Source organism: Sinohyriopsis cumingii, unplaced genomic scaffold (genome assembly GCF_028554795.1).
Source record: "Sinohyriopsis cumingii isolate HCF-2022 unplaced genomic scaffold, ASM2855479v2 utg002106l, whole genome shotgun sequence".
Taxonomy (NCBI): Eukaryota; Metazoa; Mollusca; class Bivalvia; order Unionida; family Unionidae; genus Sinohyriopsis; species Sinohyriopsis cumingii.
In genome coordinates, this window is record NW_028316131.1 from 732100 (window position 1) to 750244 (window position 18145).

The 18145-nt window shown below is 35.6% G+C and overlaps 1 protein-coding gene across 1 annotated transcript in view; it reads left to right on the forward strand.

Moving 5' to 3' along the window:
* The first annotated feature begins 1032 nt into the window (after positions 1–1032).
* LOC149771144 (transient receptor potential cation channel subfamily M member-like 2) overlaps positions 1033–18145 on the forward strand; it is a 36175-nt gene continuing 19062 nt past the window's right edge. Inside the window, exons 1-3 of the mRNA XM_089948813.1 lie at positions 1033–1183; positions 11090–11301; positions 17536–17668. Of these exons, the coding sequence (XP_089804939.1) occupies positions 1119–1183; positions 11090–11301; positions 17536–17668 (410 nt within the window). The 5' untranslated portion in view covers positions 1033–1118. The remainder of the gene's footprint in view (positions 1184–11089; positions 11302–17535; positions 17669–18145) is intronic.

Consider the following 18145-nt stretch of genomic DNA (forward strand, 5'->3'; position numbering starts at 1 on the left):
ATAACTAAATGGTCCACAATATTTTTTAAAAAATTGCCAATGAGATAAACATCATTCATGATTCAAAAGGAATGATCTTGTATATAAACTGAAGTTCTGATGAACTGGACTTATGGTTATCTACAGAAGACATATATAAATAACTTAACTTTGTCATTGGACGATTAACAATTAGAATGTAGGATTAGTTGTTCAAGGACATTTAGAAATATAAAATAAATATAGAAAAAGTTAAATCCAATCAACAAAAAATCCCCCCCCCCAAACAAAAACAGACAGTTGCCCTGTCTCCGATTCAAATTGCGAACAGAATAAATATTTTATGAAGATATGGTAATTGCCGAATAACTCTAGAAATGATAAGCTAAAATTATATCAATGTAACTGTTCTAATCATTAGAAAATGCATATAAGAAGGAGGATGGTAACCATTTGTAACTGAGTGTCATTTACCTTATAATATACAACTTTCAATTATACCATGACCCAATAAAGTTAAATTTTCATTTTTGAAGCATAAGCTATATGTCACAGATGTTTGCGGAAGTTTGGAATATTGTATCCAATAAATAAAGGTAATTGCATATATTAATCGTGTTTTTCTTGGTGTGGCAGAATTACCTGTTCCTGTGGGAAACACTCCGAGTGACATTAATACTATTACATTAGTTTTTAATGATGCTGACCACATCCTGCAAATTGGAAATAAAACCATATAACCCTCTAAAGATATTATGTTCAAAAAATGAAATGATCAGGGACAAACATTACTGGAGATATTCGCATCTGAAGGAATTTCCATTATGCTGAAATCCATTGAATCATCATCATACAACATTTGTAAAACATATTCCACATTTCATATTTTTCAAATCATTTATATGTAACGAGACCAATTACACGATTTTTATATTGGTTGCATACCACTTGTCGGCTTCTTGAAACTCTCAGATTCAGCGTCAACTTCTCAGAGAAACACCGAAGCCCTTTTTGTTTTACAACTAAAACTTTCTTCTATTAAACAAGGTGCAGACAACTGTTCAAACGATGCAGCTGTGTATAGAGATGGGACCGTGCCTCGTTGTCCTACAGAGGCTGGACAATACGTTGCGTCAGTGATGATGGGGATATACATGTTAATGACTAACATCATGCTTCTCAGTTTGCTGATTGCTACATTCAGGTATTATAAATCATAAATTCAAAACATACACAGTTACACAATGGCAATATGAGAACTACCACAGCTTCTTTTATAAAATAATTTATGCTATAAATTTATTTTAAGAAATAATTATATTACTGAAAGTAATGCCTTCAGACACTTTCTATCTTTTTATATTTCCTTCCCTCTTTCTTACTTCTTTCTTTCTTTTTTCTTTATCTCGTTTTGTTCTTTGTCTTTGTCTTCTTCTTCACAAACCTAGAGATTTAACACTTGTTTTGAAAAAGCAAGCAGAAGCAAACTTCTACTTAATGGCAAATGTGTAAAACGAACCTTTTCTGCTTCGACATGCATATTAAGGTTAATGTTCGTAGACATGATATTGGTTACTTATACATACCGTTGGAAGAAATGGCAATTTCTACTTATAGTCATACATAAACTGAGAAACTAATATGTGCAACTAATATCTGTGTAAAGTGTACATATCTCATTTAAGATAACAGTCTCACTTTCAACCCTATGATATAATTAGTTTATAAAAGTTTAATGCAGACATGGTTGTATTGGGTTCATAAACAAAAGATTTGAAAAGTTGGAACTTTATTCCATCAAGCATTTATTGGCAGAAATTATTATAAAAAATGTTTTCCAGCGTGTAGAAGTGATGCTGATTCACTTCATAATATAAATATTTTAACATGTATTATTGTAATTTTTGTCAACGACAACATATGATTCAGATCTTTCTTATACGTGCAGTTTAATAGAGTATCCTTTAACAAACCTCACTCCAGTTACCAAAAGTACTTATTACTTCTGAGTGCGCTAAAAATCTAGTGTGCTTAATAAATGGAAACAATTTAAATATTTTTCCAAAATGATACCAATTAACGTTCTCACGGTTATCTTGTGTGGGAGACATTTTTTTACTAATTATATTCCATTTCTTCTCCGTTCACTTTACATTGTCAGAATCGCGCAATATTCTACGATAGTGAAAACCACGACACGTTTGCGTAGAAATAGTATAGCGTATTAGGAACTACTTTGTAAACAATCCATGTACACTCATGTATAAGACACTTTAGGTTTTAGTTTATTAGGTTTGTTTATGGATGAACTAAACCAGCTCTTTCATCTATTTGAAAGTACAAATGATAAAGTGAACAAATTGGACGAGTTTACTGAGTCACAAATGAAACTTTCAGACATGCAAATGAATGAACGTGGCATTCGCAATGTCCACAACAAACGTGACAGACCAAGTATTGAAAATATCATTCTGCCAATTTAAACATGCATTTAGGAGGAATGTTAGTAACTTTCCCTAATGAAAATGTTCATTCTATGACCAGTGTCCTCTGGGGTATATTAAATACCATATGCAATCATACTTAGCGCAAGGGTTATTGTATATCTGTAAAAAATGTACCATTTTATAAGTGAAACGTACTAAATTGGTGAGAAAATGCAATTGAAGGTATAGTAGAAAAGTAGGTACCTGAGAGCCAATAATCCAAGACAACGAAGAATTCTTATTTCTCATGGCTGAGTGGAATGCCATTTTGCATATAGAGATAAACAGACTGATTAAAGGAATATACTGATTTCTTTGGTTAGGTACCTTTGTATAAATGAACGATTATATTGTAATATAAAAAAAATCATGTTCTTCTTCTTAATACATTCCGTTGTGCTTATACATCATTTTGAGTAAGAATATTGGGTTTATCTAAAACAGATTCAAACGCTTTCCTGCTTTGGAAATATGTGTTTGTGTCAATTAAAGGATTGTTTAATTGACAGTCGTCTCAAATGAGACTTAGGCATTTTTTCCTCTGGCTTCAATGAATATTGTTTTACATGACCTGTGATGAGAAGAAGAATATTTCATTTACAGGTGAATATTTGTTTCTTTCACTTGACCATCAGTAGAGAGACTATTATCGGATTTTCTATCATTGTTACATCTAACGACGATAATTGCATATTGGATGCACTAAAATAGCAATGTCAAAGCAGCCTTTTGCCTTTTGAGATATTTTGGGTCTCTGATACACGACACAGCTTCTATCCACTACAATATTTGAAGCGATTAATATGCCATACGCAATCCTTTGATGTTTATCATTAATAACTCCAAGAAAATGAATACCCATCGAGGATATAGTCTGTTACGTATATCAGAACTAACAGACCTAAAAGTTAAAAAAAGGTTTATCACCAGTACTTGTTAGGCATTTTTAATCATCCACGATCTTACAGCTGTATATGGTTTTCGTGTTACCTATCAATACTCCCAGGCTCCCAACTCGAAAAAGAAATGATCGAGAATGAAAGATATATATGAAAGTTTAATCATTTCAGCATACAAGAAAATGCGGATTGTTTAACTCAGTTTTTACAGTCTGTTGTTCAAGGCGGTTTATTATTTGTGCTCAGAATTGTCAGTGGCTTTATAGTTCCGCCAAGACAGCTTCAAAGCGGCCACGCTAATTAATTTATCCTCGATAGTTACTGAAAATAATTTGTTATTCGTGTTGATACCGCTTTGGGAAGCTGCAGGGTCTGAATAAACACGCTTGTGAATTTAATTGTATCCAAATTAATTTGTTAGCACCTCCAGAGACACCGTTTGTTGTCGATATAGCTCCAGCAATAATTCCGATTGGTGCACCTAAGATGAATGTTGTGGATGCGACTCCGGTCACACAAAGACCAACAATAGCATATACGACCAAACACGCGCGTTTGTATTTCACTTTCAGCACGGTTCTCTTGGTGATTTCATATCGCAACTATTATTCCGCTTCGATTATTTCCTCACATCGTTAAATCTGAGGCTCCATACTGATTATGCCTAGCACGTTTACATCTAACGATCGTCTTTGTCCAATGAATGTTTCCCGAGCAAATGCGTCGTTGCTGAATAACAGCTGTGTTCCTTCTTTTCTAGGATGAGTCAATTCTGGTTAAAATTATTCGCTAGTGAATGTAACTTGTGTGGATATATTTGCGAGAAGCACTTTTGTAAAGAATCCCGGAGTATTGTTGCATCTGTTGCTGTAACTAAGCGCTTGGGCGTTATCATGTGCAGAAGTCGTGATTCCTCGAGTTACCAATGGTACATCCAACTTGCTTCCAACGAGCAATTTCGACATTATCCTCGACAAAACTATATGACAGGTCATAGGAGGTTTGGTAACATCACTTTCAAGTAGATATTCTTCGAGAAGTGGAGCAATATTGTTATGGATGTTATCATCCTCTGTCAGTTGTTTCCAGCACACCTTCGATTAACTACACAACCATATCGCCGAGGTCAGATTCCATTACTTGTATATATAATGATAAAATCTTAAACACAAACACCAAAGAGGGTTAAACAACCTTCAAGTTAAACGTAGAGTGAGTCGCACTGAAATTCATTACCGGTGACTAACGATACTAATAATGCACCTGTGTAAAAATTTAAATCATTTCTGGCGGGATGTTAATACATGATATTAATGTTACATGATCTTGATCAAGATGCCGCTTATATTTTGTCAATATTCTCTTTCCTTTGAGTCCCACACATCTTTAGTTCCAGTTATGACAATCAAGTATGATCCAGATTTCCGCACCTTTAAAATCTGAAGTTTCTTTAGGTTCAAACCCTTTTCAATAAGATGATCTAAAATATATAGACCTTTTACTAAGGTTACCTGGTCATATTTCCTCTTCTACTTTGAATAATATTCCTTGAATTAATCTCCACGAATTTAGTACGCGTGGTGGTGCGGTAATGTTAGCGATCTGTTCACCTACGTCTTGGTTTAATCTACCATTGGCCGTATCAATGTATTCTTTAATAATTGTGGCCGACACGCTGCTATCTCTGTTTAAGCGTTGTCAGTGATTTCCAGGTCATTCTCGATAGCCCGGTTCAACTTAAAAATGATATCTTGAATGTCAACGTTAGACGTTTGCTGTATATCAGTTTGATTGTAAAAACTAAGAAACTAACCTGTGTCAGCACCAACAACAAGACGATTAGCTAACTTATTTAAATCGGCTTTGATGACAAATCAGCTCAGATCCACATCAGCAAAACGTCGTCGAGCTGTGTAACATTCACAAGTGTTAATTGTCATTTATATAATATTAAACGTACTTTAATGTGAAATCAGTAAATTCTTGTGGGGTTGGTGAACCCTCAAGTGTTTGTAACGCTTCAAGAACACTATGGCATCTTATGGGCCCATCCAACTGAGTATTGCTGGTATAGTTGATTAGAACAAACGCTGTTATCCAGGTTAATTATGACCGGTTAAAATAATGGACATTTCTTGGTGGTGCAAGTCCATACAAGTTAAACTACAAACGATGTTGATGTGTCACCAGGTATGGGATCAAATGAGTGTCAGGTCCTGCTATTAAACTAAGGTTGACGATGGCGGTTTCAAGTTTGCTTGGCACCGTCGATGTAAGTTCATTTCGCATAAAGACACCACGAAAATGTTTGATTTTTAATCAAGATTCCTTAATGGTGCGACTTTGTGCCTGCTATACCGGGTAACTGAAGTCCTCTGCCAGATGGTATTCGAAGATCTTACCTAAGACCGCCTTTTTCAGTGCAATTCCTGATGTAGTTCCGACAAAACTAACGCCTAAGCTTTTGAAACCGCTGTAGCCGCTGCTGCCAACAAAGTTGGAATTACTGCAAGGAATGGAAATATTCCACTGGTCGTTTGCATTTGTGTCACCTCTGGTATTGATAATTATAATGATGCCGAGGTGTTAATGTCTTTAGCAGCATTAAACTGTGAATGTTGTGTATGGGTCGACTACACGGGAACATATCCAGTTAGTTTTTGCCGGTGAAAGTTTCAATGTGACCTTACAATAGTTGTTTTCTTTCATTTTCATTTTGTCCACCTGAATTTTAATACGACCGACATTCACTTTGTGATAATACATTATTATTTAAATACGTATGCATCAAGTTCAAATATGAATTTCTCACATGAGCATTGATCACCCTCGTTCAACCATCAGCAAACACCAAAACAGAGTTGTATCAGAATGTATCATTGTTAACCAGCAGTACCAGCCGTACCAACACGTGCATGAAAATACATGTCCACAACAGACTCTTTAAACAGCTCCAGGTGTTCCAGTGAAAAGTAATACATCGGTACAGTGTCTCAATTTTGTACATTGAAACCCTACAAACACATGATTGGTGCGCTATGACCATGTTTAGTACATATTTGCCATTTAAATTGCACATGAATAGTAGTTGGTGGGTGTGCATCTGTGCAGGAAGAGACAGCGTTGAAGCATACACGATAAGTGCCATTCTGTAATTATTGAAATGAATAACACACTCATCCGCAACTCGAATGTTTATAATACAACTTTACCATCAGTGGCAGCTGCAGCACGCTAAAATTCTTGTTCTTGCAGGTTAATATGACTGTGTGTTTAATCCCAAAAATAACCTTGCCAACATCTCTACTAGACCTAAATATGTGACTGAGAGGATTTGTAAAATAAAATCGTAGGGAGGCTCCACGAAGTTGTCCTTTGCATTGATCTAATCCACTATTTAAAGTGACGTTAGTCTTGTACATCAGCATCGTTAGCAGGGTTAGCGTTTAGACTAGGTTGCCTAATTGCATACTACTGAGAATACACATTATCAGATCTAACTTTGATAAATATCCTAGCTGTTCTAGTGTTATTATCGATGTATTGGCAGAATGATCGGTACAACCAGCATGATTCTGTGCAAGGTTTTTCCGCAACTTCCGAAATTGCCTCACATGCAACGAACAATCCAGACGTTTCCTGCACGTGCAATGCTATTTTGAATTGATTGGAATCTCTGCCTGGGTATGCGTAATGCTGAAAATCTTGTTTACTTCCATTCACTAACACAGTCGAGTCCAGTTCAAATCCTAACTTTGTCTAATATCTTTTGTAATGCACGCCCCAATACAAGATTTGCAATCACTGAATCTGACAATCGTTGCTCAGCGGCCTCATTGATGACAAACTGGAATAAATACCATTATGAAAAACACATCCCTGGATACAATTATTGTTGGCCCGGTACACAAGTTTATATGTGTAGCACAACTTAAATAAGTCATATGAGCATTGAACAATGAAGACACACGCACGGTTGGTTTAAAACCAGTCAATGCGATTTGAAAAGAGACTGTTACCCTAACTAGCAAAATAAATTCACATCCAGCTCCATTGCAGGCGCTCAGAGGCAAGTCTGTTGGGTATTTGTATGCACCCAGAGAGTTAGAATTTGTACAACGCCGTGTTACTGACCCGATATGGTCCTTCAATGTGTTTACCTTTTACGAAATGATTGATACTCCAGGACAACCAGCGCATTGTCATTTGGGGTCGTCAGTGGGTGGACCAAAACCTACCACCCAAAATGCAAGTAGTTCCTGCAAATACAGAACTTCCATCAGGATTGGTTATGATGCGCTAGTATTCGTTCTCTGTGCGAAAGCGCACCAGCATTATTAGCGTTAGTCTGTATCAATCATAAGTTGATTCACAGCAGCAAGACTGGAAAATGCGTAAGTAGTTCGGGAGCATCCATCGCTTGGTATCAACTGGGACAGACTCCCTTTAGTGCATCGGTAAACACCGATGCGATGTTTTTGGCACCGAATCATATTTGCCTTGTGTGCGAACGTATGTCGGTCTCGAAGACATTCTACGTACATGTTGTGTTTGAAATATTTCTGCAGAATAACTCGTCGAATACATTTTACTTTTTAAAGTTCTTGGAGACACCAACAACATTTTAGGTCTCTGTCGTACAGATTATTTGATTAGTTTACCCAAACAATCGTCTTACATGCAAACAACCATTTTATTTGTGTCACGAAACAACGGATGGTCTTTCGGATGTCTGCTATTGTTAGATTCATTTATCAAACATGCCTGTGCCATGTTTGCGTGAACTTATCTGTGATAATATGCAGTTTTGGTGTACATCATCTAGGCACGATCCAGATAAATGATCTTATCATATAGAACATAATCAGCTTTGACAAGACTAACACGGACGAATCAACATTGATTGGTTTTGTCAGCTGCAGATTTGATTGTTTAATGTGAACGACAACAAGTCTACCATCAAAGATCTTACGAGAATCAGAAACCGGGTCTGCTATGAGATTTCAAAATCTGTCTTGTTTGCTATCACATACAAGGTCGACTCTAATTCTCTATGGTTTTTGCAAACACACAATTTTTCATGGGCTTGAAAAAGTCCTTCCTTAGCTCATGTTTTGCCCTTGTTCTCAGATCCGTATTCATCTGGATATTAGGTGCTACACAAGCGTGATGATGAAATCCACGCACTTGATGGACTTCGGTTATACGCATACTCAATTGCAGGTAGAGTGTATATGCGTCCGAATTCATCAAAGATCGCGCACTAGTACGGAGACAACCACGTGCAAGGTGCCTGAGGTGTCAACGTATAAGTTGTGTGCATAAAGTAAATGTTCCCTGTATTCTAGATCAACTACAAAGAAGAACCCCTGATCACTGTTGATGTTATAATCGCGCACGTGTTTTGATTGTCAATACGTCCATGAACAATCCACAATAAGCTACCAACCATTTCATTTCCCACTTTTTTTTAAAATTTTGGCATCTACATATAACTACTACGGACAGCATGGTCATACCCGTCGTCGTTTGGATTCCATGTCTGTGACTGGCCATCGATATCACGCCACGATGTGGGATCGCTCTCTAAACAGATGTACCATTACCAAGTCGAGTTTGGTTTTGGACAACAAGGCATTTCACGCCATGCCTGGTAATCGAACTTGTACATATGCATGACAATGTCACAAATTTCTTCCAACACATAAGCGAACAACCACACATCAGTGGGCAGATACAGATTTTGATGCGGAGCAATCTTGTTTGCGTGCGCGAAATCATTTTCCAAAATACCTTCATGTGACGGCAATGAATAGAACGCTTCGATCTTTGGCGCCTGCATTTCAGTAAATTTGTCCCATTCGCCCATATAATCGTACAGTTACACACCTTTTCTCGCTAACAAGTCAATGTTTGAGGCGCCGCTAGTGCCCTGGGGACAGTATTGACGAGTAAGTACAATGTTATCCGTCTTTAGATTGATCACCCATTTGTTCAATGTCAATTTCAGAACCTTTAAAGAATCAATGAGCTGTAGTTGTGCCTACTTTTCTGCTTGTACCATTGTAACATTGTACCAATGCAGGTTATAAATCATAATAGGGATATTTCCTTTGCTGGGGTACGTAATCAACGGCAGACTACATGTGTTGTATTCAGCAATGAGTGGCTGTGAAGAACTCACGAATGTTATCTCTGGTCATAAATATTTTTGCTGGTGAATTAAGCTGTTATCAAATCCATATTGCCGTAAATTTAAGAAACACTTCCAGTGGGTCTGGCGCACCCTGGGCGCAATGAAGAATTGGTGGTTCGTTTTGCCCGTCACTCCGAACTACTGTATAACAGAATCCGCATGGAATTTGTTTAGTGACTGCATTTTTAGGGCGTTATTGGAAACATTTGCGTTTTATAAGCAGAGCTAGGCGCATTCCGAGTTCATTCATTCAAAGTCCGCATAGATGACTTAATAGACTGTCATTGTACTGCAGTAAAGTTGAGAACGCTTTACCTGGTTCTGGCATTATCGTCCGCGGCGGGTTGTCACTAATACCATTACAGTAAAAGTCATCGCTTGTGAGTAGTTGTTGGGACTCAAACACAAAAAGTCTGCATGGAACCATTTTACTCCTGTTTTCCTTTTATCGGATAAGTAACAGAGCAAGATTTCTTACCCATGCACAGCGCGGTACATATTCTGTTTGTTTCATTTTACTCAGCAAAAGCAAATCAAAGTGGACTCGATTATCCAAATTCTTTACATTTATTACTGACCTTGGCGGGACCCACGCTGGTGTTGGTATTTAACTGAGTGCACGAAACAGATGATATTGTGAGATATCTACCATTACATGAACAATCTTTTGAGAGTCCTGAATTATTATATTTATGTAATCTTTTCAATGGCTTAACGATATTATCTTTGATGGCGTTGGTATGTTCGCAGTTCAGTAATGTGCAGGCATCGATATGAATGAACAACTTAGTCGTCTTCAATCAGTCCTTGTCATGCAGCACAAGCAAATGAACGTTAAGGACAACGTCTGCTTTAACCTTAGAGTGACCAAATAATTGTAACACCGCTACGATTACAGGAATCATTTTTGTTGATAGTTGTCCAGTGTCTTTACATGGTTAGGAGTTTGCAATTTAAATTAAGGTATTTGTGATTTCTGTGCTTTTGCATGAACATAGTCAATCGCTTAAGTAGCAATACCAGATTCAAACGGTTGTTCTCATCTCAATACTCACCTTATCTCCTAAGTATGTCAGCTTTTCTTGCACTTTTGGTATTCGAATGTTATGCTTGCAGTGCAGCGGCAACCGGTGGTGAAGCAGGTTGACTTTGTTGAATTATGCATATATCCATGCATATGTCCAGCTATATATATATATATATATATATATATATATATATATATATATATATATATATATATATATATATATATATATGTGTGTGTGTGTGTGTGTGTGTGTGTGTGTATACAATAGTGCAGAAACATGTTTTCCAATTATCTCATTAACTGCATTATTATTTTGTGTAAAATTACAATCGTCTTCAACTTTATCTAGTAACGTAAAGTAATGATGACAAAGTTTTTCAAACTTAAAGATCTCTTTAATGACATCGTTTTGCAAACGTCTTCACAAAATAGCAATGGGTAATGAAACAAAGTTTACGATTCGTCTGTAATTTTACACCAATACTTTCATCTTTTGCAGTTATTCACTCGAGAAGGTACAACAACAGGAAGAAATGCATTATAGCATGCGTCGATACAACTTGATATGCGAGTACTACACTAAATCATGGCTGGCACAACCCCTTGCTTTACTGGTTTACCTAGTGCAGATTTCGCTTTTTGCATGTGGGAAAATGCAATGTCCCAAACTCTGTCTTCTATCGGCTTTTACTCAAAGAGGAAACGCTTTCAGTAAGATTATTTTAACTTGTACGTTTTATAAATATAATTTCAATGGAAATATATGCATTCAACATACATACATACATACATGCATGCATGCATACATACATACATGCATGCATGCATACATACATACATACATACATACATACATACATACATACATACATACATACATACATGCATGCATGCATGCATGCATGCATCCATACATACATACATACATACATACATACATACATACATACATACATACATACATACATACATACATACATACATACATACATACATACATACATACATACATACATACATACATACATAGATGCATACTATCATCTTTGTGCTTATGTCTCCATCTCATAATAGGATCATAAGGACAACCAAGAAAATGCATTATGGACCCTGGACCGCTAGTCTCATGGCCTAACTGGTTAGGAGCACCGCCGCCTAACACCCGGGTGAGGGTGGATCCCAAACTCCCATCACATTTTTTTTTTGTTGTCAAATGAACCAAAATCATTTGCGGCTAAATGTTTGCTGCATAAATAGGGAAAGTTAAGATGGCGAACTCCATTAAGTCCGTCATAACGACGGATGTATTCCGTTGCACCAGTGCAAGGATGGGTGGTTCATTAGTGCTCCACAGTGTTTAGTTATATTCAGAGGCATACAAGTATCCCGTTAAACTAGTAGAGCTAAGGACAAGTACCTGTGCGAATGAGTTTTTGCATTAAACAATAATGCATATAAAACTTTCTTGACATTGTAGCATAAGCAAAACTTGTGGTGTCTGCTCGTTTTCTTTGATCCTAACTGTATTCGTTTCTCGTGAGTCAGAATAAAGCTCAGGATAAAAGAACCATCTTTCATTGTGTATCGAGCATCATATTATCTGAGACATCCCGAATGTGAGTTATAGTATTTAATGAAATTATAGAAATTGTTAGATAATTTGATTTGGTACTGGACACATGTTAAAACATCTGGTCATTGGATCATTGTGTGCCATCAATTTCATCGATTTTTTGGAACAAAGCTTGTAAAAATTGTTTCATTTCATTTTCTTTTGCGGTGATATTTATTTTCCAGTTAAAACTGTTTGGAAAATTTAGACAATAGTGTGAGTTGCAAGACTGCCAACAACATTAAAAATGCGTAAAATAAGCTAAGGGCATGTGTCTTTGGAGATTCTGTAAAATTAACGTAATAATAAATAAACGCATTCATGATGTAATTTAAAATGTCCCTCCTAGAAAGAGAACGTTTTGATATTCAGATCTTGTCATAAATAGAGATACAGACATTTCAGCATATATTATCACCCTGAAAAGGCAGTTTGTTTTAGGTAGAAATGTTCGAACATTCAATATTATATGCACTTATATAAATTATTTCTCCATCATGAGTTAGCAAAGCACTTGACTTTACAATGTTTTCAAATATGAGAAAAACAATTATTTTCAAGAGTTATACAGAGACCTAACTCAAAAACGAAATTGCTGTTAAAGGTATGTTGTCATCGTTTTCAACATCAATTTGTTTACTGAAAGAACACCGAAATGTTCAGATTACTCACAAACAGGGTCAAATATGTACATATACATTCCTTCTAGTTTAAATCTTTGAATATTAGTTTTCATCCAAATAAAAAAGTCATATCGTTTGAGTTAAAAATACAACATTACAATAATTAAATCTGACACAACCATGAAATTTTAATGTGACTTTGGATTTCCAACTAATGTTTAATAAACTGTACGAGGTTTCAAACAGATTAAAGATAAAGAAACCTAACAGAGTACAACATAACATGTATCTCTAGTTATTTTCCGGTCTTTAAAACATTATTATGTGTCATCAATTATTATCTTTGGTTTATAGTGTACATTCACGTAAAACATTGACAAATATCAGAAACTCCTTATAATCGTTAGATGATACAGACAAACCTCTCTTTTATAATATCAATTCACAATACAAAGGGTAGTATGGATTTTTGTAACAAGACAGCCCAGGTAAATAGAACTGGCCTCATGAACGATTAAAGTATACTGTTATAACGCCAAGAAACTGGTGTGCTTGTCATGATGACTTTTTGTTATTTGCTCCTGTAGCAGTTATGTATAAAAATGCAAATCATGTTGGCCATTAATTTCAAGACCAAACTAAGCAATTTCGCTTCTGTACAGTAAAAGGAAGAGTACAATCAGGACCGACGAATCCAATTCAAAGCTCAAAGAAAAATAAACCAAAGTAGAGACTTAATTTGTATGTGAAAAAATAAACACGAGGCTCATACCTGCTACCTCATTTGGGGTGTCAAAATAACACTTTTTCAACAAGACCTAAAGGATATACTTTGCTATATTATGTTATAGCATGATAGCAAATAAAAAAGACTTTTGATTGGACATATTTATTTTAATATTTTGTATCATGTTCTGGATGTAACACAAGTACTTTCACGCTTTCTGAACAAAACTATTGCTAATGTTAGAACACACAAACGTTTAATATGCTCTATCAATTACTAGAGTAATCTTTTACAAGTAGAATAATCTATTCAGCTACTACATTGTGATCCCTCAAATAAATGAAGGGTTAATGTAGGACTCAAGGTACAAGTTACATTAAAGTAAAAAACCCATCTACAATTTTGCGAATATAACATAAAGGACATGACGGTTGATTATTGGAAGGGAAATTAAGTAAAGTTATCTTTGCAAAGTCACGCCAATTATTTCAAATTAGATGAAAAAATATTCTAGAATACACTGTCATTTTTCATAAAACAAAACAATCAAAGGAACATATTACTCCTTTAGAGCAGAATCGGTGACACAAGTTTCCAGCACATGCTGATCGTATTGTGTTAATTGCAATGAAACATTTGTCACAATGCTTGTATATAAGTATTTTGTAGAAATTAATCTAGTACCTGCAACATGAATAAAATGGGGAAAAGTTTAGACTTGTGGATACTAGTTTGAATTTGGTTACTTTATTGGTTCATATCAGATGAACACATCGTAACAATAAACCTCTTTTATGTCTTTTATGTCTAGATTTTAATTATATCAATTATTGTAAACTTTGTTATTAAAATCCATGGATTTGTAAATAATAAAGGAAGTTCTAGTTTAGAAAATATTATCGTTTGGATAAACTTCTGAAATACCCGGCCATCTTTCTTCACAACTGTGTACCAACTTTTACAAAGACTATTCACACACCTGCCATATTCCTACAATATAAAAGTCTTTCCACACGGCGATCGTGGAATGCATTACGGACGAGCCCAAATGATTCCATATGATGTCAACTTATTTAAACGTAACATAAAAATGTGTCTAGTAATCAGTAGTGTCCAACAACTGAAAAGCTGACGGGCAAAACAGGACATCTAGTCCTATTACTCAAACCCCCAAATCTGTATTCATATTGATGGATATTATAAAGGCTACGGTAACAGTCCAGATTATTTTCGCAATAGACAGCGATAACAAAAACGAAGAATAGTATCTTCTATCTGATCAGTCTCTATCTGATCAGTCTCTATCAGTCTCAGTGCAAATATGTCGGTCTCTCAGGAAAATAGTACGGTTTAAAATTCCACACTATGTGTGTTTCTTAAAAAGCAAATTTAAGAATTTTAGAGGACGTGTTTTGCTATTTTGAGCTAAGAAATGACATTGTTGCTTATTTAAGATGCTAATGTGCACAAAACTACAGAACAGAAATGATAAACAGGCACCTTTATATAAATATATACATTCAATCACTTACTGCACTTTGGTTATCATTTGTTTGTTTGATTCTGTGGTGCTTTATGGCACAGCAACAAAATTAGGTTATTTAGTGCCGAGACAATATGAGTACAGAGCTATCTGATCTAGGCTAGTCAGATGATAGGATTCGAACACACACATTTTCGATTGTGAGTTCGAGGCTCTAAATACTGAGCAACACCTAGTTTAAGCATTAAATAAAATAAAATATATTTATTTTGAATGGGCTTAAGAAAATAAACTGGGACCAAGGATACATTTTACAATGAATTTTCAGTTTCTTAAAGTTTGTTTTTGTGTTCAACAACTCATAAGTATTGCCGCATAATATTATTTTTCATTCGTATGAACATGGTGTTTCACTTTTCTTAATAATTGCTTTGTTATCTATTATGCCAGATTTGTTATACCTTTAATAATTCAGGATTAGACTTTAATGTCCATCAGTGTCATAGTGGGACTGATAAGTATCCTACCATTCAGTTTTATGTTTTGCTTCATATTTATTCCATTAATCTTATAGGTTAGGTTGTATATAATTTGTAGCACATGATTCCTCTAGGCTGCATTGCTTGAGAGTATACTTTGAAGATAGCCTGTATGCTAATTAGGCTTGGTATTTCCATTTTTCCATTTAGTTTTGAAATGCCTGTAAATAGAGGGTTGACCAGCATACAATCTGTCTGTTTTTGTCCCTCCAACATATACATCGGATCCTTATTCAGCAGAAATTATTAATTGGTATTTCTAGTAACACTTTGCCAACTTCAATAATCTTATATACTTTAAAACTTTCAAGTTCATTATCCTCATTGCTATCACTAGCTAATATTGGCCAAATGAAACCATCAACTGAAGTAGAACTTCATAAATAATGCAGTGTTGAAACTAAACCAGATCCATAGTTTTATATCCATTCGTACCAACCCCGTGGTCTAAGTGATTAGAGCGTCCCCCTTGGATGAGGGAGGTCAGAAGTTCGAAGCTCGGCCGAGTCATTCCAAAGGCTTATAAAAATGGCACTAACACCTGCCTCGCATAGCGCTCAGCATTAAGAGGTTAGTGTTAGAACTGGCCGACATGGTGTCAAGATAATGTGACTAGGTGGGACATGATGCTACATGTCTGCGGCATGATGCTCCAGTGCCAGACATTACTGTCAACTGTCACGCTGCAGACATTGTAGCATTATGACTGGAACATTGTTAAAGTTACGTTAAAAATCCAAATCACATTCACACACACACACACCAATCAAATCAACCATACATGGCTAGCGGAAGTACTCAGATGAGTATACTGTTGCCGACCTGTAAAACAACATATATCGCGACAAGTGCTTAGAGGCCTCTAGCGGTAGCCTGATTTTTCTCGCAACAAACACTTTAAGGGATAATAGTCAAATACAAGTTGTATAAAGCTCAGACTGCATTTTTATATGTGTGACTTTGAACTAATTGTGCTGGATATTTCGCTCATCAAGTCTTCAGACTGATACAATGTTTGCGTGATAGACGCACTCGCTCACCCTGACAGTACCAGTTATAAAACTCGGTACATAGGCTGCAGATCTATGTATTGCCTTCAAGTAGTTCTAGTCAGTATTTCTCAAACGATGTCTTACAGTCAAGTAAACTTATGATACGGTCTTGAATCCATTGTGCTTTCTGGATCATGCTTAGTCTAAAAAACCTTTTATATATTGTATACTGGACAAGACTTGACTTCCTAATTATATTGTTGTTCATCTGAGTCAAAGATTATACTGCATTATAGTGAAATTAATATATCATCACACTATAGGCAAACATTTAACTTAGTTTTAAATATTACAATTTAACCAGATTTGACAAAAGAGTTTTATCCATCATTACTCTAAATAACATATAAAACGTCTTATTAGACAGGTACTTATGCAAGAAGGCTTATAAACATCAAGTAGCTAATTATAAAACTAAACTTATGGAGGGTCACCTACAATATAATTTGCACTATGGCAAACCGCTTTAGTATCTCTTCTTTTTTGGTTACATTTGTCTAATTATCCATACAAACTGGTTATCACTACTTCAAAAGTTAACGCTTCTAAAAGACTCCCCTTTAAGCTCCTCAGCATAACGTATAACTACTTACGTTGAAATCATCATTTAAGAAGATATAAGGTTTTCATTATTGCAGCGAATATAAGAATTATTATGGATAAGAGTGGGTTGAATCAAGACAGGGTTTTCACACTGCATCAAGCTGCTAATTTTTTCATGTTTGCGTTGAAAAGTATAATATGTAGTTTTCTTCTGGCAACAGTGGTTGAACTAAAATACTACTCTGCTTGCCCTTGAATTTATTTCACATTAAAATTTTGGCTAATGTCAGCGATTTGAGAAATATGAAGACCGCATGGGTTAATTGTTGTTTTAAAGTTACCCTTGTTGTTTTCCATCACTTACAGAGCAAACATTTGTTGAAGACTATACAAATGAACTGCGTCAATTGGAAGAGTTAAGTGCAGCCACAGTTTACCAAAGAATGGAGCGAAATAGTGACGAAATCATCGATAAAAAAGTCAGCACTATATCCAAGAGGTAGGTATTCATATTAGTAGCTTTTATTTTAGCCTTGAGTTGTCTTTTGCTCAAACTACCACATCACCCTATGTTCAAGGACATTAAACATAGTCAATTTGGATGTTCGAAATATTTGAGACCAAAAATAGAATTCCAATCACAAATGTTGGAAATCCTAGCGTGTGTAGGTGGCATGATGTTGATCTATAATTCTTGCAACAGCATTATGTCAATATAAGTTAAGTCTAAATACAGATGTTACCAATGCAGCCCTTGCATACAAGATGAATCTGTTCCAGTTGATAGTATACTGGATACAAAAGAAAGTCTCATTGCAAACAAAAATTCAGGATATTTTGCATAATGTATTATAACATCCATCGGTTTGTATGCAAATACCTTTGTATGTTTCCTATTTTATTTCAGCTCAATAATCTCGGTTATCCATTAAATGGAGAACCATTATGATGATCTGTACATGTATTGCCTTTTCAT